This window comes from Macrobrachium nipponense, chromosome 4 (assembly GCF_015104395.2).
Source record: "Macrobrachium nipponense isolate FS-2020 chromosome 4, ASM1510439v2, whole genome shotgun sequence".
Taxonomy (NCBI): domain Eukaryota; kingdom Metazoa; phylum Arthropoda; class Malacostraca; order Decapoda; family Palaemonidae; genus Macrobrachium; species Macrobrachium nipponense.
In genome coordinates this window covers 89,218,781-89,246,547 of record NC_061100.1, presented here as the reverse complement: position 1 = coordinate 89,246,547, position 27,767 = coordinate 89,218,781, and the positions used below count along the sequence as shown (strand labels likewise).

General features: G+C 43.4%; 1 protein-coding gene across 3 annotated transcripts in view; it reads right to left on the bottom strand.

Moving 5' to 3' along the window:
• Nucleotides 1-27,767, bottom strand: part of LOC135211001 (organic cation transporter protein-like) — a 421,916-nt gene that overhangs the window by 98,064 nt on the left and 296,085 nt on the right. For all 3 annotated transcript variants that reach the window (XM_064244015.1, XM_064244017.1, XM_064244016.1), the window contains exons 10-11: nt 15,530-15,637; nt 14,414-14,598 (exon numbers count right to left, since the gene is read on the bottom strand). In XM_064244015.1, coding sequence (XP_064100085.1) covers nt 14,414-14,598; nt 15,530-15,637 — 293 coding nt within the window. The remainder of the gene's footprint in view (nt 1-14,413; nt 14,599-15,529; nt 15,638-27,767) is intronic.

Genomic DNA, 27,767 nt, shown 5'->3' with positions numbered 1-27,767 from the left:
CCCTTGGGTCCGTCTGGATCGTCTTCCCCTAATTTCTCTTCTACTTCCTTCCAAGGTTTTTCAGAAAGTGATGTTCCGGTCAGGTCGAAATCCACTTCTGCTATCCCTAAAGTGAAAGGGAAGAGGGAGTTGAAGACCCTAGAGAAGACGTCGTCTAAGAAGACCACGTCTTCCACATCTCATAAGTCTCCGGCTCACCACCCCGGAGCAGAGAAATTGAAGTCCACTTCGACTTCATATTCTAAAGGGTCCAGAGGAAGTCCTCTAAGAATAAGGCCCGGGTTTGTTGGTTTGTTGGGGGCTCAAGGGCTTCCCTTGGGTCCGTCTGGATCGTCTTCCCCTAATTTCTCTTCTACTTCCTTCCAAGGTTTTTCAGAAAGTGATGTTCCGGTCAGGTCGAAATCCACTTCTCCTATCCCTAAAGTGAAAGGGAAGAGGGAGTTGAAGACCCTAGAGAAGACGTCGTCTAAGAAGACCACGTCTTCCACATCTCATAAGTCTCCGGCTCACCACCCCGGAGCAGAGAAATCGAAGTCCACTTCGACTTCATATTCTAAAGGGTCCAGAGGAAGTCCTCTAAGAATAAGGCCCGGGCTTCTACAGAGCCTGAGCCTTCAACACATCCTAAGACTCCCATGTCTATCAGAGACCCTAGTCCCTTCGACACAGAGGCATTTACTGCTAATATAATGCAGCAAATGGGAAACTTGGTCGGTAACTTAGTTAACGACAAGTTTGAACAGATGTTCTCACACATCTCCACCTCGTTCGAGGAGTCTGGTCAGTCAATCCGGAGTATCTCGGAGAGACTGACAAATCAGGAGAATCTGATGGCAGGCCTCAGGGAGAATCCCGCAGCAGTTCTCCCACAGTCAGGTGTGGCGGCACAACCCATGCCAGGCTAATTCCCTTCCTCCCGTCACTGCCAGTAATCCATGGAGGGTTGCAGCTTATGCCCCCTTTAAGGATGGCATGTTGACCTTGCCGGATTGTGGTACTCGAAGAATAGAAGACTTCGAGTTCCACCCTGCCAACCTTCAACCACCATTTATGGGCTATGCTCGTCTGACAGAGACGGCAATGAGAAGGGAGGATAGGATCCCAAAAGAAACGGTAATTTATAGCCGGGATCAAGCTCAAAGGGAGTGGATCAGGAGCCTAGAAGATTGGGACTGTATAAATACCAAACTTCAGGCTTTCAAAAGCCCCTTTACTATCTTTGTGGCAGAAGAAGAAACGCCCATCCCCTTCACCACAAAGCTAGCAGAGTTGACTTTACAGGCCCCCATGAAAGACGAGCCTATGCCCCAACTTAGGGAGACAGAGCCAACTTCACTTCTCCTTCCAGGGACCGAAGACCTTTGGGCAGATCTCCCGGCTACCTTCACCATAGGAAAGCTCAAACCAGATTGCGCAATCGCACAATTTGGCGAGAGACTTCCTAGACTTTCGGATAACCTCATCCAAGCAGAATTTGATGCTAGGACTAGGTTAGGGAGGACCTTGAACGTCCTAGTGATGACAGAGGTTGCCGCGGTCACATATGGGACGGAACCTCTTTTTAAACTTCTAGCCAAAGCACAGACACACACCGTTCAGTGTGATCTGTACGACTTTGTCATGGCAAGACGCAACTGCAGAAAAATTGTACTGCACGAGGCCACGATCCGTCATGAGCCTAATAAGCCAACTTCACTTCTCCTTCCAGGGACCGAAGACCTTTGGGCAGATCTCCCGGCTACCTTCACCGTAGGAAAGCTCAAACCAGATTGCGCAATCGCACAATTTGGCGAGAGACTTCCTAGACTTTCGGATAACCTCATCCAAGCAGAATTTGATGCTAGGACTAGGTTAGGGAGGACCTTGAACGCCCTAGTGATGACAGAGGTTGCCGCGGTCACATATGGGACGGAACCTCTTTTTAAACTTCTAGCCAAAGCACAGACACACACCGTTCAGTGTGATCTCTACGACTTTGTCATGGCAAGACGCAACTGCAGAAAAATTGTACTGCACGAGGCCACGATCCGTCATGAGCCTAATAAGCTACTGGCGTCTTCAATCTGGGGCGCTGACCTCTTTCCAGATGCTGTAGTGAATGATGTCCAGCATGAAGCAACAAGGCTTAACCAAAGCCTTAAGGTCTGCTGGGGCCTGACATCCAAGAGGAAGCCTAAACCTACTTCCTCAGCTTCAAAGAAGCTGAAAAAGCCTAGAAAGTTCCCACCTTTCCAGGCTGCTCAGCAACAGCAGGTAGTACAAGCCGTGCCGATGTCCCATGTGGTTCAGCTGTCAACGTCTTAGAACCAGTCTCAGCCAATACTGCTACTGACCTCTCAAAACCAACCTTCGACCTCATATACAGTATCTCCGGCCTTCAATCCAGACTTTGAAGGCCAGGCGTTCCAAGCCTTTAATAGGTTTGGAAGAGGAAGCAGGGCTAGAGGTGCATTTTGCCAGAGAGGTGGCAGAAGGACACCTAGCAGGGGCAAACACTTCCGGGGAGGACGTGGATCACGCCCTGCCCCAAGTCAGTGAGAACCCTCAGGTAGGAGGGAGGCTGTTTCTCTACCGTCACAGGTGGGGGTTCAGCAGTTGGGCACAGAGCATTGTGTCCAAAGGACTGGGATGGAGTTGGAACAAAGGTCCCCCTCCATCGAAGACCTTCCTTCAAGAACCAACAAAGGAATTGACGGAGTATGCACAAGAACTCCTTCAGAAAGGGGTAGTATCAAGAGTCAGACATTTAAAGTTTAAAGGACGCTTGTTTAGCGTGCCAAAGAAAGGCTCAACCAAACGAAGAATAATCTTAGACTTGTCCCATCTAAACTTATTCATTCGTTGCGACAATTTCAAAATGCTGACTATCTCGCAGGTGCGGACCTTACTTCACAGTGGGGCCGTCACCACCTCTATTGATCTTACAGACGCATACTATCATATCCCAGTTGCAAGACACTTCCGCCTGTACCTAGGCTTCAAGCTGGGAAACCAGGCATTCTCCTTCAAAGTGATCCCCTTCGGGTTGAACGTAGCCCTCAGGGTGTTCATGAAGATAGCGGAATCAGTAGTTCAACAACTAAGATCCCAGGGGATAATGGTAGTAGCGTATCTGGACGATTGGCTCGTTTGGGCAACAACCATCGAAGAATGCCTCAAAGCCGCGAGAAAAGTAGTACAGTTTCTGGAACATCTGGGGTTCCAAATAAACAAGACCAAGTCCAGGCTAACGCCGGAATCTCGCTTTCAATGGCTCGGCATTCAATGGGATCTGAACTCCCACACACTGTCAATTCCGTTGGCCAAAAGGAAGGAAATAGCCAAAGCAACAAGGCAATTCCTCAAATGCAAACTAACATCAAGGAGAAACTAGGAAAGGATCCTGGGCTCTTTCCAGTTTGCGTCAGTTACAGACACTCTGTTAAAAACGAAGTTGAAAGATATAAATCAAGTATGGCGCTCAAGAGCAAACAAGAAATCTCGGGACAAGTTGTCAGCCATCCCGCCGATTCTCTGCAAACGACTCCGCCCTTGGGCGGAGGTCAAGAACCTGTCCAAGTCGGTCCCTCTTCAATTTCCCCCTCCGGCGTTGGTTATCCACACGGACGCTTCTCTAAGCGGGTGGGGAGGATACTCCCAATTCAGGAAAGTACAAGGGACTTGGTCACCTCAGTTCCGCCGGCTTCACATAAACGTATTAGAACCTATGGCAGTATTCCTCACATTGAAGAGGCTTCTACCAGCCAAGAAATCCCACATCAAGCTGGTATTGGACAGCGCAGTGGTAGTACACTGCATCAACAGGGGAGGATCCAAATCGAGTCATGTGAACCACGTCATGATAGCCATCTTCTCACTAGCAGCCAAGTACAAATGGCATCTATCCTCCACTCATCTGGCGGGAGTAAGGAACGTGATAGCAGACGCCCTGTCTCGTTCAGTTCCTCTAGAATCGGAGTGGTCTCTGGACAAGCGCTCATTCCAGTGGATATGCCAAAAGGTCCCAGGCCTCCAGGTGGATCTTTTCGCATCACAATTAAACCACAAGCTCCCTTGCTATGTGGCCCCCAACCTGGACCCTCTGGCTTATGCCACAGACGCCATGTCCATAGTTTGGAATTAGTGGAAGAAGATATACATCTTTCCTCCAGTGATTCTTCTATTGAAAGTCCTGAACATGCTCAGGTCTTTCAAGGGACAAGTTGCTCTAATAGCCCCGGACTGGCCCAAGAGCAATTGGTTCCCCCTTCTTCTGGAATTGGGTCTCCGGCCTCAACGGATCCCCAATCCCAAACTGTCTCAATCAGTACAAATGAGGACTGTGTTCGCTTCCTCAGGAATTCTCAAAACCCTAACTTTATGGACTTCATGAAGTTCTCGGCAAAAAGAGATGCAAATATTGATCCTCAGAATATCCTTTTCTTAGAATCGGATAAAAGAGAATCAACGTTGCGTCAGTATGACGCAGCAGTTAAAAAACTAGCAAATTTCCTGAAGGAAACGGATTCTCGAACCATGACTACTAATCTGGCTATATCCTTCTTCAGATCCTTATTTGAAAAAGGTCTAGCAGCTAGTACTATTACGACCAATAAGTCAGCTTTAAAGAAAATCTTCCAGTTTGGCTTTAAGATAGACTTAACAGACTCTTATTTTTTGTCTATTCCTAAAGCTTGTGCTAGGCTCAGACCATCAGAGAGACCTAGCTCAATCTCATGGTTCTTAAATGATGTTCTCAAACTGGCTTCAGATACTGACGATGATTCATGTAGCTATATTCCACTCTTAAGGAAAACATTATTCCTGCTGAGCCTGGCCTCAGGAGCCAGGATATCTGAACTGTCGGCTCTATCCAGAGACACTGGCCATATTGAATTTCTCCCTTCAGGAGAAGTTCTTCTATCCCCAGATCATAGTTTTTTGGCCAAAAATGAGGACCCCTTGATGAGGTGGGCTCCTTGGAAGATCCTCCCTCTTCCTCAAGACCCTTCTCTATGTCCAGTGATGACCTTACGAGCCTATTTGTCCAGGACATCTTCTAGGTCCTCAGGTCCCCTTTTTATAAGGGAAAAAGGTGGCACCATTTCCTTAAAAGGAATTAGGCAACAAATCCTATATTTTATCAAACAAGCCAACCCTGATTCATTCCCTAAAGCCCATGACATCAGGGCAGTATCCACCTCAATTAATTATTTCCAACATATGAATTTTGATGATCTAAAGAAATATACAGGCTGGAAGTCGCCGATAGTTTTCAGACGTCACTACCTGAAATCCTTGGAATCTCCTAAATTTCCGGCAGTGGCAACGGGAAACACAGTTTCTCCTGACACTGTCTAAGTAGTTTTAGTCATAGATCCAGATCTCCTTTCTACCTGCCTAACTAACAATTTTCCTGTGATCCTGCCACCAGGCTCGACCCTGTTTGAGCCTTAGCTGCCAAAAGGCTATATTGTGATGTTTCCCTTATTTTTATGCTAGGGTTACTCACAACTGTATATATATTGCCAAAAGGCTATGTCGTGATGTTCTCCCTTATTTTTATGCTAGGGTTACTCACACCTGTATATACTGTATTATTCAAGTTTTAAGTTATCGTAAGTTAGCATAAGTATACTGTTAAGTCCTATTACATAATTTAAGGCTAACATAAGTCACTATGCATTAGTTTAAGAATTTATATGATAACTTTGTAAACATTTAAGCTAGATTATACTCGTATTGTCTTTTCGTGTTTTCTTGTTACCTCTTACTGTTACCTTTTCCCCAAGCTTGTGGCTAATTCTCTGGTACTATTTCACAAAGCTACATGGGCTGAGCCCAGAAAAGGGATTTTGACGATGGAAAAATCTATTTCTGGGCAAGGGCCCGTGTCGCCCAGTGAAATCCCCCCCTGTTTTCTCTCCCACCCTTGTGCCCAAGCTTGATCTTCTAATGTCAAGGATGGCCACTAGAAGCGCTGGTGTTGGCGTGGGTGAGTGTGTTAGTAGTAGTTGCTGGCGCTGGCTGTGTACCAGCTCTCTCTAGCAGGGGGATTTTGGTGGAGGAGAGGTCTAAATGACAAGAGGTCCGTGGTAGTGGTTTCACTCGCCCCAGTACCATACCGACACCCTCTTTTTATTTAGGGTGAGCGAGTCAGGATACTCTGACATCCCCCTCTTTTATTTTTCTCTGGTAATGTTAGCATTATTTACCTTAGAAATATGAAATGAAGGGATATTTCACTGGGCAACACGGGCCCATGCCCAGAAATAGATTTTTCCTTCTTCAAAATCCCTTATTTCTCTCTTCTTTCCCCCTTCAGACTGATCTATTTTTAGAAGTCTTCTCAATCTCATTTTTAAGAACTTTATTTTGTCTCTTTCTCTCTATTCTGATATTCCTTTTCATGGACTAACAGTGGTTTTTTCTGGGCTCAGTTCGTGTCGTTGCGCGAAATATCCCTTTAATCCATTATTTCTAAGGTAAATGAACTAACAAATACCAGAGAATAAATAAAATAAAGAAAAAGGTCAGTATAACTGACTCGCTCACCCTCCAAGAGGGCGTCGGTATGAACACTAGGGCGAGTGAGACCACTACCACGAACCTCTTACCAATAGAAATCTCCTACGACAAAACCCCCACAAGAGGGGAGCCGACCCACAGAATGGGCAGCGACTACTACTACTCCACCCCACGCTACCGACTGCTGCGCCTCTGGTGGCCATCCTTTCTGTTAGCACGTGCCTTATCAGACGTACTTTTTTGTCTCTGTGATTTTCGTGCCCCTTTGTGAGGATTTTATCTAGTTATGGAGCGTTCAGCCATCGCATCAGCTAAGTTAAGTATTCCGTAAGGTTCCTACTTAGTTTTTTCCAGCTTTGAGTCAGTATTTGCCGTTTTTTAGGTATAAATACTGGCTCGCGGCCGGAAGCATGGCGGCATTGTTCTGCCTCGTGGCGGGTTCGTTCTTGGTCTTCCATACCTAGAACCTTCCCTTTTACTTTACGCTCTATTACTGGTTATCTACATTATGTTAGGAGTCCAGCCTACTTGGTTTATGTCATGAATGCATGTCTTCTTTTACCTTGCGTAGGCATTTAGTTTCTATCCAGACCCTAGCCACAGCTCTTAGTATCGGCCCCGGCTAGCTTTGAGTGGTAGACTTTCTCTCGGGTTAGTCGTACACTCCTGGATTTTTTCTCCTACTGTTTTATTTTCCTACTTTCCTTTTAATTTAATTTTTAGTGGTTTTGTGTATTTTAGGTTAGCCTACGGCGTCTGGCACGTTACCGTAGCCTAGGTTCAGTATATCATGGTCCCCATCAGTTTTGTTGCATCTACGATAGCATCTCGCTGATCAGTTTGGTTGCATTAACCTAGGCTATGTTTTTTGTGTGTTTTATCGAGTTACCGCTTCGTGGTCACCATGTGATCGCGATACAGCCAGACGCCCGTCCAGTCACCCTGCCCTCCTCCCGCTCTCCCATAGAGTCGGGGGGAGGGAGGTCCGTCCTCGCTCGCTCCACCCGGGCCTGTCTCCCTCTCTCCCTACGCGGAGGGAGTAGGGGAGGCTGGACAGACACAGGACTGGACTTGACCATTCTCTCTGCTTCACGGTGCTTTGTTATGACTGGGTAGGGGGATTGGCCTTCCCCCTCCTTTGTTGCTCCGTTGCCCCGATGTTTGCTCGAGTCTGTTTCGCCCTCTCGCTCCTTCCCGGATTGTCGGTGCTTTCTTATCTTACCGGAGCTCCGTCAATCACGAGGAAGGGAGCTGGTTCCCCGCTTGCAGGCGGACCTCAGGCGTACAGTTGGTCTTTTAACTAACCATCCCGTCTCGTCAGTATACCGGGAGACGAACACCTCCGCGACCCGGAACCATTCCGGAATTTAGTGCTAATTTATGCTTAAGTGTATTATAAGTTTATTTTAAGCTATCATAAGTTTAATTTAAGCTAGCTTAAGCCGGGTTCCTCCCTTACCTCCGTTTTCACACCGGATCACTCCGGGGTTATAGCCTATTTAGGCGGTAAGGGAGGGGTTATGCCCAAAATTTTTTCGCTCTCCGGCATGCATCGGAGTTCTATTAGCCTGTAAGTGATGTCTTTTATGGTACTCATGTATCCTTTCACTTACAGACCACCAACTGTGAGCATCCGGGATGCAACGCCATGCTCCAAGACCCCTGTGGACATGAAGTCTGCATGTCCCACGCTCCGTGCGCGACTCCGCATGGGAATCTGCAGGTCTGGTTCCATGAAACCTGCACTATTTGTTACGATCTCATGAGTCAGTTCTTAGACGGGGTAAGTATTTCCAACTCCGTACATGAATTCTAAAACTGTTTTAGATCTTAAGTTTAATTTTAATCTTTTATTTTAAGCTTAAGCTCTCTTTATGTTGGGTATTACATCCCCAAAACTTTTAGGTTAAGCCTAGTCTTAGTTTAAGGTTTAATTTTAAGTTTAAACTTAAAACTAATGAACGCCCTCTTCCAGGCTGCTGCCATTAGAGAGACCGCTCTGGCAACCCTGAGGGCTTGGGTCGGCGGATTCGGGAAGAACGCCGCCAAGGGACAGCCCTACATCCTGGAGAAGAGGATGGCTGTCCTGCTGTTCCCCGGCGGCAAGTCGACTGGTTACGTCGACCCGGCAAAAGCAGCCCCGACTATGGCGGCGATCCAACAGCAGATCGCCACTTCGATAAAGGAACCAGGCCACGATATCTCATCGGAAGTCGCGACACTGGATTTAAATGTAGAACCGATGGTAGGTGTTGACGACCTGTTGGTCGAGGTAGGTACGTTGGACGCCCAAGGGCTTCCCTTGGGCGCCACTGGATCTTCTTCTCCTGCTAATTCTCCAGCTTCCTTCCAAGGCTTTACAGGAGCTGAGCTCCTTTATGCTTCACCCAATGCTTCGGTGAAACCTAAGGTGAAGGGCCAGAGGGTACAGAAAACCCTCAAAAAGACGTCGTCGTCGTCCAAAAAGACTTCGTCAGCGTCAACATCTCGTAAGTCTCAAACCAGACTGCGCTATGGATCAGTTCGGCGAGAAGCTGCCTAGGCTTCCTGACAGCCTCATTCAAGCTGAGTTTGAGGCCAAGTCTAGGCTTGCCAGGTCCATGAATACCATGGCAATGACGGAAGTAGCGGCTATTTCTTATGCTTCAGAGCCGCTCTTCAAGCTCCTGACTAAGTCCCAGACGCATACCGTCCAGTCTGATCTGTTTGAGTTTGCTACAGCTAGGATTAACTGCCGGAAGCATGTCCTCCAGGAAGCAACTATTCGTCATGAGCCGAATAAGTTGCTTTCCTCCAACATCTGGGGGGCAGACCTCTTTCCTGAGTCGATGGTCAAGGAGGTCCAAGCTGAAGCAACAAGGCTCAACCAGAGCCTTAAAGATCGTTGGGGTCTCACAGCTAAGAGACGCCAAGATCAACCTACAAAAGGTAAGTCTCAGAAGACCAAAAGAAGCAGCAACGTTTTACCAAGGCTGTTTCGGCTGTTCCTATGGTACAATCAGCCCAACCCTCTACTTCTAAGGCTCAGTCACAACCTATTTATGTGATTTCCCCCCAGCCTCAGCCTTCCACCTCCTACGCTGTCTCCCCAGCCTTTAACCAAGTGTTCGAGGGCCAGGCCTTTCAGCACTATGACCGGTTTGGCAGGGAAGGAAGAGCTAGGGGATCCTTTCGTCAGAGAGGATCAGGAAGGTCTTTCAACAGGGGAAAACACTTCCGTGGAGGCCGCGGAGGTCACTCAACCCAGCAACAGTGAGAGCTCGAAGGTAGGAGGGAGGCTGTTTCTCTTCCGGCATCGGTGGGGATTCAGCAATTGGGCACAGAGCATTGTGTCAAAAGGCCTGGGTTGGAGTTGGATTGCGGATCCTCCTCCATCCAGACCATTCCTTCAACTTCCATCAAAAGAAATGACGGAGTATGCGGAGGACCTCCTTCAGAAAGGAGCAATAGTGAGAGTCAACAGATTAAAGTTTCAAGGTCGCTTATTCAGCGTGCCAAAGAAAGGCTCACAAAAAAGAAGGGTAATCTTAGACTTGTCCCGCTTAAACTTGGCCATTCGCTGCGACAAGTTCAAAATGCTGACTATCTCGCAGGTGCGGACCTTACTTCCCCGTGGGGCCGTCACCACCTCTATCGATCTTACAGACGCGTACTATCATATCCCTATTGCAAGACACTTTCGCCCTTATCTGGGCTTCAAACTAGGAGATCAAGCATTCTCCTTCAAGGTAGTTCCCTTCGGTCTGAACGTGGCACCCAGGGTGTTCACGAAGTTGGCGGAAGTAGTCGTCCAACAACTGAGGTCTCAAGGGATAATGGTAGTAGCGTATCTCGACGATTGGTTGATTTGGGCTCCAACAGTCGAGGAATGTCACAAAGCCACACTGAAAGTAATCCAGTTCCTAGAGTATCTGGGGTTCAAGATAAACAGAACAAAGTCAAGACTCACTCCGGAGTCCAACTTTCAGTGGCTGGGCATTCAATGGAATCTATCCTCCCATACTCTGTCGATTCCATCAGCCAAGAGAAAAGAAATAGCGAAGTCAGTAAAGCAATTTCTAAAGCACAAATATGCTTCGAGGAGAAGCCAGGAAAGAATCCTGGGTTCCCTTCAGTTTGCCTCAGTGACAAACATCTTGATGAAAGCCAAACTGAAAGACCTAACCAGGATCTGGCGCTCACGAGCAAATGTCAGATCCAGGGACAAGTTGTCATCAATCCCACAGATTCTACAGAATCGTCTGCGCCCTTGGGCAAAATTGAAGAACCTGTCCATATCAGTACCCCTTCAGTTTCCTCCTCCGGGAATTACCATCCACACAGACGCTTCATTAAGCGGCTGGGGAGGATATTCTCAGTTCAAAAAGGTTCAAGGAACCTGGTCACCTCAGTTCCGCCAGCTTCACATAAACGTATTGGAAGCGATGGCGGTGTTCTTGACTCTGAAGAGGTTACGTCCGCCAAAGAACTCTCACATAAAGTTAGTTCTGGACAGCGCAGTGGTAGTCCATTGTGTAAACAGGGGAGGCTCCAAGTCAAGACATCTGAATCATGTCATGGTAGCCATCTTCTCCCTGGCGGACAAGTTCAGTTGGCACCTCTCCTCCACCCATATAGCTGGAGTGAGAAACGTCATAGCAGATGCTCTATCCCGCTCAGTTCCTCTGGAGTCGGAATGGTCACTGGACAACAGTTCGTTCCAATGGATTCTCCGGAGGGTTCCAAGTCTGCAAGTAGATTTATTCGCATCTCAAGCGAACCACAAACTTCCATGTTATGTGGCCCCCAACCTGGACCCTCTGGCCTATGCCACGGACGCCCTGTCCATAGATTGGAACAACTGGGAGAAGATTTATGTCTTTCCTCCAGTGAATCTTCTCCTGAAGGTACTGAACAAACTCAGGACGTTTAAGGGTCAAGTAGCTCTAGTAGCCCCTGACTGGCCGAAGAGCAACTGGTACCCTCTGATTCTGGAACTGGGTCTTCGTCCTCTTCGGATTCCCAATCCCAGGCTCTCCCAGTCAGTACAAACGAAGACTGTGTTCGCTTCCTCGGGAATTCTCAAAACCCTAACTTTATGGACTTCATGAAGTTTGCGGCTAAAAGAGATGCAGATATCGATCCATGAAATATTCTTTTCTTGGAATCTGATAAAAGAGATTCAACTTTGAGACAGTATGATGCTGCAGTCAAAAAGTTGGCAATCTTCCTGAGAGAATCAGACATTAAAATCATGACAATCAATTCAGCTATATCCTTTTTCAGATCCTTATTCGAAAAAGGCTTAGCAGCTAGCACTATTACGACAAACAAGTCAGCCTTGAAGAAGATTTTTCAACTCGGTTTCAACATAGACTTGACAGATTCTTACTTCTCGTCTATTCCCAAGGCTTGTGCTAGACTTAGACCTTCAGTAAGGCCTACGTCAGTGTCGTGGTTCTTGAATGATGTTCTAAAGCTGGCTTCAGAAACAGACAATACGACATGTTCATTTATAATGTTCTTAAGAAAACTCTATTTTTATTAAGCTTGGCTTCAGGAGCTAGAATTTCAGAACTGTCGGCGTTATCCAGAGATCCGAATCATATAGAATTTCTTCCCTCAGGGGAAGTTCTACTTTCCCCGGATCGTAGCTTTTTAGCAAAGAATGAGGATCCTTTGTTGAGGTGGGAACCGTGGAAGGTTATACCCCTTCCGCAAGATGTTTCTCTTTGTCCAGTATCGACTTTACGAGCCTTTCTGTCCAGGACATCCTCATCCTCTTCGGGTCCTCTCTTTAGAAGAGAAAAAGGTGGTACTTTATCAATTAAAGGTATCAGGCAACAGATCCTGTACTTTATTAAACAAGCCAACCCTGATTCCTTCCCTAAAGCTCATGATGTCAGGGCAGTTGCCACCTCAATTAACTATTTCCAACACATGAATTTTGATGATTTGAAAAAGTATACTGGATGGAAATCGCCGACAGTATTTAAGCGTCATTACTTAAAGTCCTTGGAATCTCTGAAATTTTCAGCAGTTGCGGCGGGTAACATAGTTTCCCCCGACTCTGCTTAATCTTAAGTTGAAGATCCATATCTCCTTTCTACCTATCTCAGTCAACAGTTTGTCTATACCTACCATGTTCATCTACGTCTACCTTGAGTCTTAGCTGCTCTTGTGATGGTACAGTGGGTGTCCCTTATTTTTTTTGCTAGGGTCACCCACAATTGATTGTATATAATGATCTCTATGATGTGGTCCCCTTATTTTTATGCTAGGGTGACACATCTCCATTTACAATGGTTATGGGTTTTGTCTATTAAGATCTATAAATTTATTTACCATATAACATATTTAAATTTATTTACTATATTGTATTCTAAGTTTGTTCAGAATAATTTTATTTATTATAATTGCTTAATTTATTATTGTATGTGATAAGTATACACAGATGTTAAGTTCAACATATATTCCCATGTAAGCCCTGTACATATATGTTAACTTTAAGCTAATCTTAAGTATTATTTTTCTAAATTGTATAAACAATTGTGTATATATATATTTTCTTGCAATTATAATAATCTATTTTATTTTAAGTTTTATTGAGACCTTATTTATTTTCATTTACAATCTTGTGCTAATTCTCTGGTACGATTTCGCGCAGCGACACGAACTGAGCCCAGAAAAGGGATTTTGACGTAAGGAAAAATCTATTTCTGGGCGATTGGTTCGTGTCGCCCAGCGAAATCCCACCCTACCCATCCCTGCGCTCAAGATTGTCTGCTAACTTCAGGATGGCCACCAGAGGCGCAGCAGTCGGTAGCGTGGGGTGGAGTAGTAGTAGTCGCTGCCCATTCTGTGGGTCGGCTCCCCTCTTGTGGGGGTTTTGTCGTAGGAGATTTCTATTGGTAAGAGGTTCGTGGTAGTGGTCTCACTCGCCCTAGTGTTCATACCGACGCCCTCTTGGAGAGTGAGCGAGTCAGTTATACTGACCTTTTTCTTTATTTTATTTATTCTCTGGTATTTGTTAGTTCATTTACCTTAGAAATAATGGATTCAAGGGATATTTCGCTGTGCAACACGAACCAATCGCCCAGAAATCCCTTTATTTGGACTAATACAACTCTTAGATAAGTGTCTATGTTTTAGAACAGCACATTTACAGTTCTAGATGATAAAGGTAAAATTAGATAAATTTAAAATTATCTACCTCTAATTATGAACAAGAGAGAGAGTCATTATTTTGATTATTTAATGTTATTTAATTTACACGTAAAAGCTTAAAAACATATAAATTACATAAAAAATTAAACAAACACTTTTGCAGGGTTTCTCGAGGATTCGCAAATGTCCGCGTACCTATGAAAGACTCGTATATGATAATTAGTTAGGTTCCAATGAAAAGTTTGTGCTATAGTGAATTCGTGCAACTCGAATCATGTACGATTGAGGTATTACTGTATCCCCTAAAAAGTTATATAGTGTGCAAAATGAGATTTTGGAATACTGTAGTACTCAAAATATGGAATAATTTTGAGAAAGTTTACAACACAAATACTGTTATAATAGGCTAATGGTATGCTGGGTAGAACACCATTCAATCCATTCTAAGACTGGATTTCTGACAGATTTCATTCTGGTACAATCAAGTTTTGTACTTTTTACCAGAAAGTCAAACTGAAACCAAAATTCATAGATCTGACATAAAAATTTACCAGATGGCATCTGTGTGATGATACAATATTTTTAAGATACTATAGTTTAGATGTCTAAAACACACATGCACATTTATTTTACTTTGAATTTGAAGTAACACCCTGAAACTAATCTAAAACTTATTTCTCAGTCATTCTGATGATACATAAGTACGTACTGTATACATACGTATAGTAAATATCAGACATCAAAGAAACAGTTTACTTACCAGAGATGAGGAAAATGGTGCTAACATTGCACCAACTCTTGCAAAAGTTGAACAAAGACCAAGGATCGTGCTTCGAACTCTTGTTGGGAACATTTCCATTGTAAACATGTACACAGTGGAAAATGTGCAGGTAATGAAGCACTTTCCAAACAGGAATGGAATTATAACATAATCCTCGCCATACTCTGAAAATTACAAACATGATACAACACAACACTGATAAAACCTTTAATTTACTAGTGAGTTATTTAGAGCTTCAGTTAACTTTCATAAAATACCCTATTATTTTCATACCTGATACCAGATTTTTTTATGTGCAGGGATATACAAAAATATTATCAAATTGTTATTGCTAAACTAGACTTGTTCAAGGATAAAATAACTTTGTCTGATACAAAAATGGCAATCTTCTTATTAATAAGTATGTACAGATGTGGCTGTACTGAGAATATATGTATACATGGTCATGAAAATATTCTACTTATTTTTCTTTGAGAGAATTAAAAGTTCTGTACAGTATTATAACAATTTTCCAAATTGATGATTCTTGCATAGAAACCACCGCCTTAGCACTGGGTTATGAAAAGTAAACTCCATGTCCATATTTGATCATGAAATAAAATTCAAATTCCTTCTCAGAACGGTTTGAACACCTAAGTAGTATTTAATAATCTACCTTCACCATAAAGGTTTGGTCCAGGAAGAAGAAATTTGCATCAATTCACAGAGGGGAAGACCTTAGTGTAAGGCAATGGTCTGTATGCAGAAGACATTTTTCAAAAATACTCTCTGATATTCAAACAACACAACAATCACTGTCTGGACAGCATAATATACACATACTCGGTTGGGAAGTAAAATTCAAAAACATGAAATAAGAACTTGGTTTTCTTTGCTGAAAAGAAAGTGGCAATTTTAAGACAATATTAATGGATTTTACGGCAGAACCAAGGTTAACTTACCTGGACTTCTCAGGTACTGATGGCCACTTACCAAACGATTCTATACCTTTTTTCAACTATAACTGAATAAATAAGGGATTATGATTTATGATTTTCTACATTATCATGTAGACAAGTTTCACACAGAAACACATAAACAAAAACAAAAACTCACCTGCGCAAAAGCCTGCCCCTCCACATGAAATCCCAGCAAGTATAAGAGACATTATCATAGTCCATCTCCTCCCAAACCAACTCATACATAACCATGACAATGAATATCCTGTTTAAAAAAAATAAGATATGTTAAATAAAGAATAAATGCTACATCTTCATTGAAGACCATTTTTTAACCCCAATATCACATGACTTTCACAGTACACGATCATGGAATTCTGAAGATATTTAATGTTATTTTGTTTCATCATATGCATTTCTTATAAGTACCCTTTTCAGTACTCACAAAACTGTCCTCAATATTTCAGTCCCTCTTCAAAATTAATAAAATGGACATGAGCTGGCAGTGCTGCTCCTGCATGGGTACTTGGTTCTCATCCTACCAATATCCTCTCTGCTGACTCTGTAACTTCTGTTGCTACATCTAATAACCTTTCTCAAAATTTCTGGTAATTACACCAAGAACACACTAACTTGTTTCCTAAGATCACTGTAATCTTCTTTATTCTTTCTCTTTGGTCAATATGCATACTTTTTTCATCTTGTATCTCCCTCCATATCTTTGGAATTTACATTTCTCTCTGTCACTACAAACGGTATTTGTGCTTTCTCTGTTATATTACACCTAAGTATGCAGCACATGACCATGTTTTGTTTAGCAACCATCAACACTTCCCTATTTTTGCATATCATTCTTCTAACAATAAATATCATTAACATTACCAAAATGATGCTGATGCTAGAATGTGAACACTGCCTGCTCTGTAAAGGTTTTTAATTTATATACCAGTTTTTCAGGGGACAGTATTTTAACAAAATTGAAAAAACAGGTTTTGACGTAGGAAAAACTTATTTTTGGTAGTCGCTGTTGAGTCCTCAAAGCAGTTACCCTCTGGTGCGTGCCAGCACCCCATGGTGACTAGACTAATATCAAAGAAGTATCTTTTAGCCTGGTATTACGTCATAATGATAAACACTATGACATGTGATAAGAGTATAATGGACTCAAAGTCAAGAAAGCTTTTACCTTGTCTTCAGTGACTCTGTACCCAGTTTCCCACATCAAAACTGCAGAAGAAGTGACTATTGAGCATGCCCGTCGTCCATCTTGTTTCACGATAGGGCCAGTTAAAAGACCAAGAACCATTAATCTGTTGGTCAATGCAGGATAAATCTTTACCCAAATCCCATGCTTTTTTGTCATGGAAGTGGGACAACAGCAACTACCAAAAATAAGTTTTTTCTACATCAAAACCTGTTTTTAGATAGTGAAGTTGCTGCTTTGTCCTCAAAGGAGTACTACAAAGAAACAGACGGGTGACGAAAAACTTAAGCTCCCAAAATTTCCATCCCAACCATCTCAAAATTAAAATAAAACATCTCTGGTCCAACATCAAGCCACTAGTTTTGGTTAAAAAACATGAAACTAAGCAAGAAGATGTGTTTTTAGTGTAAAATTCTACAGTGACTTACTTAACCATGCTGGGAATGGTGCAGTCTTGATGCACCTTTCCCAGTGATAGTCACCATACCCACCCATTAGGAAGATCCCTGGTTTTCTCCTGTAGTGTCTATGGGGTCAGGACTAACCATACAACCTACTGATACACAGTGCAGTCGAATTTGTTCCCAGCTCATGGCAGTAGCGTTTTAAGAATACTGACTCTGTTGACCACCCAGTACATTCCGAAGAAGGCCACAATATGCGTACTTACTTTCCTAATATCATGTGATCTAGGAAAGGAATGTGGGTTAGCCTTTTTAATGAGGGACACTAAAATTATTCTTAGCCCTTGTAGAGAGAGTGGTTTATTCGTGCTAGGATGTAGGAAAATCAGACCTTCTGGGATGTTTGCTGTGACCTCTAGGTAAACCTTAAGTGCTTGAACTGGCCATAATGTTCTGTCTGCTAAATAGAGTTTAATTATATGATTAGGAGATTTCCTTCTTGAAGGATTCTCATTCTTGGCCAGAAATGATGGACCAGGAGACAATACGTCGATTGCTATACAATCTGTCAGTAATGTCTTCTCTGATGAGGAAATTAACGTTGCATATACGAAATGCAAAGATCTGATACCAGAAAACATTCCCAAGGAGCAATCCGTGAAAAACCTGTCCTCCCACAAGAAAATATCTTATATCTTTAAGTGGCAAAGGACCTGCTCAGTGGAAATCTACGCCAATGACCCTTACAATCTGCCTCCAAAGGAGCCTGCTGACCTAAGCCTACCTGCAGTGTACCACACAGCAAAAAATGCCTTCCATACAGCAAAATCCCTCTCAGAAGTAATTGGAAAAATCTCGGAAAAAATTGAGGAAACAAATGATAAATTTTAAAGACTCTGGGATGTGATCAAAGGATTACAGGAACCCCTAGACAGTCTTAAAACTCTGGAAACAAATAACAATCTCACACAGATCTGGGATGCTATCAAAGTAGTGCAGGAATCATTAGACAATCGTGCAGCAAGCCAGCAGACTCCTACCCAGGTGTCAACTGGCCTCTCTCCCTCAGTTGAAGTGCCCCCATCACCTATAGACCGTTCTGAGGAGACTGTTGGACTCCCAGCCTCCTCTCCCTCCCCAGTGCCTCCGGTAGAAGATAGACCTTCAGTGACATTCACTAGTCCTCGAGAATCTCCTGGCCTTATCTCTCCCCCTCAGGCCCCTATCGTGAATGTGGATGAGTGATCATGAGTGGTCTGGTGGCCGGCAGACACAAACAAGCAGGAAAAAGTGAAGAACCTTGTTTGGCCGCTGGACCGGAGCCTAACATTCATGTTTCACTTCACCCAAAACCTGAGAAGAGATGTCGCATAGCAATTCACAATCTGCGTTCATTGTGATGCTAGACGCCATAGTGAAGAGAGTCAAGTTTCTTACGTGATGTGATCCCCTAATCTCCAACGAACTCCCATGTAAAAGTAACCAAAGTGGCTTACAGGATTACTGGCCTATTTCTACAACTCGATGTTCTTAAAAATGAGAATTCTAGATCTAATATAATACTCAAGATATAACCTAATCCGGGACCAATCCGCCCAAGGGGAACTTACCGACACCCCAAGCAGGGTCACTTCCACCATAAGTGGCAGCCAACCTCCCATGGCAAGTGACTGCCCACACCCCTGGCTAAACCCCCATCCGCCCAAATGATCGGCGCTTTCATCTCCCATCTTCGTGAGTAGCCATGGATGCATTAGATATAATCTCTTGGATATTTCTGGCCTCAAGTGAAACATTCCCCTCCTAAACATGTTCTGCAAAAACTTCAAAGGCATCATTATATTGCAAGAAACACTCCTCTGGCCACATGACCTTGTCATTTGTGATACAATACATGAAGACTTCAGAGCCTTCTCGACTTCATCGATGCAAGTTACAGATCAAATCATAGCCGGTCGCCCAAAAGGGGGCCTTTTTTTCCTGTGGTACAAATCGTGAGACAATATGGTAAATGTGATGACCTACATGAGTGACAGATTGCTGGGGCTTCAAGTGACAGTAGGAAACTCTAAAATCCTAATTATTAATGTTTATATGTCCTGGGAAAATAATAATTTTGATCAATACTGCATGATCCTAGGTGAGTTACAGTATTATTCACGATTTTCCTGCTGATCATATTTGTATAATTGGGGACCTTAATTCTCACCCCACAAACCAAGTTTATAATGAATTACTCGCTAATGTCAAAATCATGCTCTCCAAATTAGCGATGTAATGCTCCTCCCTCCCTCCTCCTATTCATAAGTACAAAATAGAGAGGACGCAATTACAACCTCCTGGCTGGACCATTGCATCACATCTCCACAACTTCATGATTCTATTATCATCTGCATTATTCGCTATGATCTTGCAACAGGCTACGATCACATCCCATTACAGTTGTCATTTAGTACCCCATCCCTCCCTACCGTGAACCCCCTAACTGACCGCCCACCAGCGGTAGACTGGGATTTTAAAAACCAACAGAAAACCAGATACTTTAGGGCAACCGCAGAAACCAGTTTGAAGTCAATAGTTCAACTGGCAAACGCCTTACTTTGTACTAATACAAATTGTAGACATGACCACCACAGGAGGGATCTGAATGAATTCTATTCGAACATAATCTCAGCTATGCTTGCTTCAGGCAGGGCTGCCTTTTGATTTCATCAAGGTAATTCTTGTAATATACCTGGATAGAATGACTTAGTTAAAGATCTGTATACATACTCACGAGAAATGTTTTTACTGTGGAGCCAAAATGGTAGCAGAGGGAAGGACACTGCATTACTAATGAGACAGGCGAGAGCGCAGTTCAAATTTGCTCTTAAAACACTGCAGATTAAATGAAAAACAACTAAGAGCCGATGCAATGTCTAGAAACTTATAATCTGGTGATTATCCTCATCTTTGGAAAGATATCCATTCCTTAAATCACAAAACTAAAAATCTGTCACAGCGAGTGGGGGAAGCAGTCGGTGATGAGGCTATCACAAGTATGTGGGAAGATCACTTCAACAATATCCTGAATTGCAGAAACGATCAAGACTCGCAAAGGGAGGTTAGATAACATTCAATTTCATTTTGCAGATCGTTACACCAGGTAACATCATCGGTGCCATAAACTGCCTACCTAATAATAAATCGTCCGGTTGCGATAGTCTACCCGCAGAGTCTTTCAAATTCTGCCATCCGATTATTTGCATTTTGCTAGCTGTCCTATGCAATGCGTGCATAATTCACCAGTTTCTTCCAGACTCCCTACTCTTAATTCACTTGATACCATTAACTAAAGGATGCAGCTGACCCTGGCGACTACTGGCCGATTGCAATAAAAATGATTGCGTCGAAAACACTTGAGTCAGTTCTTCTAGTGAGACTTCTCACCTTTCTACACCACTGACAACAGGTTCAGATTTAAAGCAAACCACTCAACCGACACCTGCATCTACATACTGAAAGAATTACTGAACTACCTATCACCAGCCTCTCCTGTTTTCCTTTGTTTTGTGGATGTGAGAAAAGCATTTGACAGAGTAAACTACCTGAAGCTCTTCCTGAAGCTGCATAAAAGAGGCACACCTCTATATTTGACTGGCATTTTATATTGCTGGTTCTCCACGCAGCAATTCTGTGTCAAATTGGGTAACGTAATATCATACACCTCCAGCTCCCTAAACGGGCTTTGGCAAGGGAGCATTCTCTCTCCATACCTGTTTAATACATACACAGATGCCTTGAACTTACTCCCAATCAGATGCACTGTCAATGAAACAACTATAAACCACCTGTTATGCTGACGATACGGTTCTGATTTTCCCATCAGTGCAAGGTCTCCAACAACTCATTGACACTTGCCGCCAATATGCAGAGGAATTTAATATCCTATACAATGAAACCAAGACCCAGTGATGTCACTGCTCCCGAGATCACTTAAGCATATTGCAGAACCAAAAATTTCCTCAGAAATCATCGGCTGAACCAGTATCCAAAACCCTAGGAAGGGCCAGAAAGGAGCAGCAATAGGGATGTGGCAGTATTCATTTTTCAGATCTATAGAAACTGTCCAGGTCCCTTTTGGAATGACTGAACGTACTTGGGCAACGGTATTCATTCAAAACTTTTGGGAAACAATGTGTTTGTTCAATGTTGATAGGTCAAGGATCACTCTTTGTACAGAGGAATCCTCTTTGGGAACAATGAAGACACAAGCTTGGTGACAAATATATGAATGTTTCTCTATGGCTCCTTTTAACAGGGCATTTTACACGTAATCATCCAGAGAGGGGTCTGGTTTTTGGAAGAATCCTTTTAAAGATGGGGAGGATGAGACCACTTCCACCCAAGCCCATTTAGAATAATGCTGTGTCCCCAAGGAGAAGACTTCCATTCTTTGTAATATCTTTCAAGCCGACCCCCCGATCAAACAATTCCTATTGGTATCCCCCTCTTTCTCTACCTTTGCCCTTGACCCTCTTCCTCTACTTTTGCCCTTGATTGGCATTCCAGGTGTTGCTTTTCCTTTTCCTTTACAAGACAGTTTTTGGAACTTGTGAAAAAGATGTACCTTCTGCTGAGTAGTTTGTTGTCCCTTTTGAGGGAGTTGTCCTGTCTGACCATCTACCTGCTTGTGAGGAGAACTATTGGAGGTGACTGAAGGCCTATATGATATTTTATCTAAGAGAGCCTTTTTTGAATTGGGTGTCCTGGTAGTTGCTTCATAGTGAAGAAAAATATTGTAAAGGAAAGGAAAATGTATCTTTATCGAGTAGGTCTGCAGCAAGGAGGTAGTCCTGCATGTGTTTAGGGTGTCTGTTCTCATAATTGTTCAAGAATACTCTGTTGTTTTTTGGAACACCAGCACATGGTTGCCTCTAGCAACACAATGCTTTGGATATGATGTAACATTTCGTCCAGAGTCTTCTGAAAAGTTCCTTACAGGCAGTGAAAATATTTGCTGGTTAGCTCCACCCTTTCAGCCCCACCCTGAGATCGATGTATATATACAGGACTCTGAGTAAGTGAAAAGGATCAGAGAAGAGAAGAAGAAAGAGAGGAAGAGTAAGAGAAAGGGTAGAGGACGCACGAGTGAGTGGGAACGGAAACAAGAAAGTAAAGTTCGTAGTCAAAGAAAGAGAGAGAGATCCCGACGATGAGTAAACCCTTTCAGAGAAGAAACTTCTGCAAGTGGTTGTGAGTAGTAACCAACCCTTCAAGTTTCAAGACTGTCATTCTTTCCTGCAGTGCAAAGATAAGGAAAAGCCCATTTGAAGCTTTTACTGTCCCCTCATGAAGCCATTGTATTGAGCACCGATCTCAACAGCTGTAAAACTGGCCAGCAAGTATTTCATTACTGCATTGTTCCCCCTTTTCACATATAGACAGATTTAATTTTGTTACGTAAATAGGAGAAACCATTCTGCATTTATCTTTGTGAATAAGCTAGTAAATAAACTTGTGTTCTGATTGAGTTACTCTCTATATTCGTATCCCATGTTTCAATAGTTGGTGTTGAATCCTTTTTTTTATTGTAATAAAGAACCTGAGTGGATCCAGATCCATAACATTGGGTAAGAGGAAATTTCTGGTTTTTTGTTTCCTGAAATCTTTTCCGAGGAGAGCATAACACTGTACAATTTTGTTGATGTCCCTGGTTCTTCGACTTGAGTCACAATAGAATCCTCAAATAGGTCCCAAAAGAAGGCATCAGACTCTAATAAAGCAGTCACATTAGGAAGTGACTTGTTGGGGCTTTCCAATACCTCCATTTGCACTTTTATGCGACAATACGACAAATTTTTCATCAATTTGTATTTTTCATAGCTAACAAACCTTCAGTCTTAACAATAGGATAATCTTCTAGTGCCACCTGGAAACCAATTAAAAACAATCAAAGATTGTAAAACAAGGATTCTGTGGCATCTGGCAACTTATGTGTATACGAGGCAGATGTTGGTCATTGATCAAGCTCGGAACCCTGTGATGCACCAGTCTTTCTTTTACTGCCTTTGAGAGTGGTGTATCGCTTCACTCTCCTTTTCCACGGTGGTTGTTTTTTTTTTATTGTAGCCTGTGCTTCGTTTCTTTTTATTCAGCCCAGAAGTTCTGCGGACGTCAGTTTTTTAGACAGGCCTTCCTTGTTTGCCGTGTTGACCTTCCTTGGGACAGATGTTTTTGCAGTAGATACAACCTGGATTCTTCTGGAAGCATTTTTGTGGCAACTTCTACCAAGGCAGAAGTGGTTAAGATACTAAGGAAGTGGGTCCTAGGATGAAACTCTGATGCTGAAGTATCTTCTGTAACAATTCTCACTTTCATAAAAAGGCTAGCAAGGATTGTGTATTACACCGACCATGAGCTCACCAAACTGAGGAGTGCCAAACAAGGGTCAGTTTCTATATTTAAAAGAAACCTTTATTCTATAGTTTAAAACCTCAATATTTTTCACTAAATCTTAAAAGCAAGCACTTAACTTTCATATTTTGGAGATTCCATGATCCCTGAAGAAAAAAATAGGAGATTGAAATGTCTCAAAAATGAGGAGCACTGGCTGGAGACACCTTAGTCTGCACTGACTATAAGGGTAATGGTTCTTGGTCTTTTAACCAGCCTGATCATAAAACAAGATGGTCGATGCGCATGCGTAATAGTCACTTCTGCAGTTTTGACATAGGAGACTGGGTACAGCTTTGCTGAAGACAAGATAAAATGCCCTCTTGTCTTTGAGTTCATTATACTCTATCACTTGTCATAGTGTTTATCATTATGGCATAATACCTGGCTACAAGACCACGCTAAAAGATATTTCTTTGGTATTAGTCTAGTCACCATGGGGCACTGGCACACACCATGGAGGGTAACTCCTTTGAGGTGAAACAGCTACTACGCTATAAAAAACAGTTGTGAAAGCTTTCATCCCAAAAGTAATAACTTTTATTGGTGCAAAAATACTAGTATTCCAACAAGCTGGAAATACTAAATTATCATTCAAATCTAATTATTGGAAATAAAATGAGTTTCCTAGGTATTTCTCAAGAATTTAGATAACTTCACTATGAATTATGATCATCTTTTACTAGAACTTAGGACACATGGTTATAATCACCTATTAAAACACAATGATTTCAATAATTTTATAAATATGAACTGTGGTTGTACTTTGATTTCCCTTATTTAGTTTTTCTGGGCTCAGTTCGTGTCGCTGCGCGAAATATTCTTTAATCCATTATTTCTAAGGTAAATGAACTAACAAATACCAGAGAATAAACAAAATAAAGAAAAAGGTCAGTATAACTGACTCGCTCACCCTCCAAGAGGGCGTCGGTATGAACACTAGGGCGAGTGAGACCACTACCACGAACCTCTTGCCAATAGAAATCTCCCACAACAAAACCCCCACAAGAGGGGAGCCGACCCACAGAACGGGGCAGCAACTACTACTACTCCAACCCACGCTATGGACTGCTGCGCCTCTGGTGGCCATCCTTTTAGTTAGCACGGACCTGTACGGACATAATTTTTTGTCTCTGTGTTTTCGTGCCCCCTTTTTGAGGATTTTGTCTAATAATGGAGCGTTCAGCCATCGCATCAGCTAAGTTAAGTATTCCGTAAGGTTCCTTCTTAGTTTTTTCCAGCCTTAAGTCAGTATTTGCCGTATAATTGCTGGCTCGCGGCCGGAAACATGGCGACATTGTTCTGCCTCGTGGCGGGTTCGTTCTTGGTCTCCCATACCTAGAACCTTCCCTTTTATTTTACGCTCTATTCCTGTTTATCTATATTATGTTAGGGGATCCAGCCTGCATTGGTTTATGTCATGCATGCATGTCTTTCTTTACCTTGCGTAGGCATTTTCGCTTCTATCCAGACCCTAGCCACAGCTCTTAGTATCGGCCCCGGCTAGCTTTGAGTGGTAGACTTTCTCTCGGGTTAGTCGTACACTCCTGGATTTTTTCTCCTACTGTTTTATTTCCCTACTTTCATTTTAATTTAAGTTTTTTGTGATTTTATTTGATTTTGGGTTAGCCTAGGGCGTCTGGTACGTTATCGTAGCCTAGGTTTATTTTATCATGGTCCCCATTAGATTTGTTGCTTCCTTTTATCAGTTTTGTTGCATCTTCGATGACATCTCGCTGATCAGTTTGGTTGCATTAACCTAGGCTATGGATTTCGTTGTTTTATCGAGTTACCGTTTCGTGGTCACCATGTGATCGCGATACAGCCAGACGCCCGTCCAGTCACCCTGCCCTCCTCCCGCTCTCCCATAGAGCTGGGGGGAGGGAGGTCCGTCCTCGCTCGCTCCACTCGGGCCTGTCTCCCTCTCTCCCTACGCGGAGGGAGTAGGGGAGGCTGGACAGACACAGGACTGGACTTGACCGTTTCTCTCTGCTTCACGGTGCTTTGTTGTGACGGGGTAGGGGGATTGGCCTTCCCTCTCCTTTGTTGCTCCGTTGCCCCGATGTTTGCTCGAGTCTGTTTCGCCCTCTCGCCCCTTCCTGGATTGTCGGTGCTTTATTATCTTACCGGAGCTCCGTCAATCACGAGGAAGGGAGCTGGTTCCCCGCTTGCGGGCGGACCTCAGGCGTGCAGTTGGTCTTATTTACCTAACCATCCCGTCTCGTCGGTATAACGGGAGACGAACACCTCCGCGATTCGGAATCAATTCCGGAATTTAGTGCTAATTTATGCTTAAGTTTATCATAAGTTTATTTTAAGCTAGCTTAAGCCAGGTTCCTCCCTTACCTCTGTTTTCACACCGGATCACTCCGGAGTTATAGCCCATTCAGGCGGTAAGGGAGGGGTTATGCCCAAAAATTTTTCACTCTCCGGCATGCATCGGAGTTCTAATTTAGCCTGTAGGTGATGTCTTTTATGGTACAGTAGACCCTTGACTCACGAACACAATCCGTTCCTAGACCTTGGTCGTGTTCCAAATTGTTCGTGACTCGGAGCTAATTTCCCCATAAGGTTTAATGGGAATAATATTAATTGGTTCTCGACCCTACGAACCATATATATTATGTATATTTTTTGCCTTGTTTTTTACACAGATAATGTAAAAGTCAGTGTAAAAAAACCTTAATATATCTAATAATATAATTTAAAAATGGTAAACTAACACTATAAAAACGTTTGTAAAGTGAACACTTACTATGACTGGCGAGACTTCTGGCTTGACGGACAAGAGAAGAGGAGGGTGGTGGGTGGGGAGGAGGTTATTGTGCGGAAGGAGACCCTCCCCCATCCAGGTCGGGGAGATCTCGTTCCGGAGATTCAACTCTTCTAGGTTTTTTTGGTGAACGTTTAATCACAAACTTATCCAATGTCTGTTGCCTTTTCCTTCCTTGCATAACTTTTCTGAAATGGCTCATTAAATTTTCATTGAGCATATTCACGATCCTGTTCGTAACAATTTTGTCCGGATGATACAATTCAAGGAAGCACTGGACATCATTCCACTTTTCCAATGCGGCTTTTATCACATCACTGCTGACATCTGTAACTTCCTCCCCAGCCTCCTCTTCGTCAGTTGATTGCTCCCGAGCAAGTTGCTCCTGCTGCTCTTTGTGGAGTTGAACAAGTTCGTCCGCAGTCAAATCTTCTGAATGTTCAGCGACCAATTCTTCAACATCTTCGTCGTTGACTTGTAGACCCATACTGTTGCCCATGGACACAATTTCTTGCACAATCTCTGCATCGAAGCCCTCAAAGTCACGGACAGTTACGCACTGGGGCCAAAGTTTCCGCCACGCAGAATTTAATGTGCGGTACGTACTTCAGTCCATGCGTTATCAATGAGGGTTATGCAGTGAAAAAACATTAAAGTGCTTCTTCCAAAATTCTTTTAAGGTTAATTTTGTCCTCTTCAGTTACACGGAAGCATCTGGAGAAGAGCGCCTTCGTATATAATTTCTTAAAATTGCTAATGACTTGTTGGTCCATGGGCTGGAGAACAGAGGTCGTGTTGGGTGGAAGGAACTTGAACTGAATGAAGTCATGTTCACTGCAATCAGCCAAGTACGAAGGGTGTGCCGGGGCATTATCCATGATCAGAAGGCACCGCAGGGGTAGCTTGTTCTCTGTTAGGTATCTGACTCACGGTCGGCGCAAAACACTTCATCAATCCACTCATAAACCAGTTCCGTGTCACCCATGCTTTTGTATTGGCCCTCCACATTACAGGCAGTCTGGCCTTATTTACGTTGTGCTGCTTAAAGGCACGCGGGTTATTTGAATGGTAGACAAGTAGCGGCTTTAGTTTCAAGTCGCCACTTGCGTTTGAGCATAAAACAAAAGCGTAAGCCTATCCTTCATTGGCTTGTGGCCTGGGAGCGCCTTCTCTTCTTGGGTGATAAATGTCCTGTTGGGCATCTTCTTCCAGAAGAGGCCCGTTTCATCACAATTGAAAATCTGTTGAGCGACGTATCCTTCGGCCTCCACGAACTCGGCAAACTCAGTCACGAATGCCTCAGCAGCAGCCTTGTCTGCGCTAGCAGCCTCACCATGCCTAATTACAGAGTGAATTCCAGTTCTTTTCTTGAAGTTATCAAACCACCCTTTACTAGCCTTAAAATCATCTGGCGTGGCACTAGTAGAAGGAGTTTCCTTCAGCAAACTCTGATACACTTGCCGAGCTTTCTCGCAGATGATCGGCTCGTTTACACTATCACCTGCCATCTGTTTCTCATGTACCCACTTCAAAATTATTTTTTCTGCCTCTTCGAGGGTTTGCGATCTCATCTTGGTTA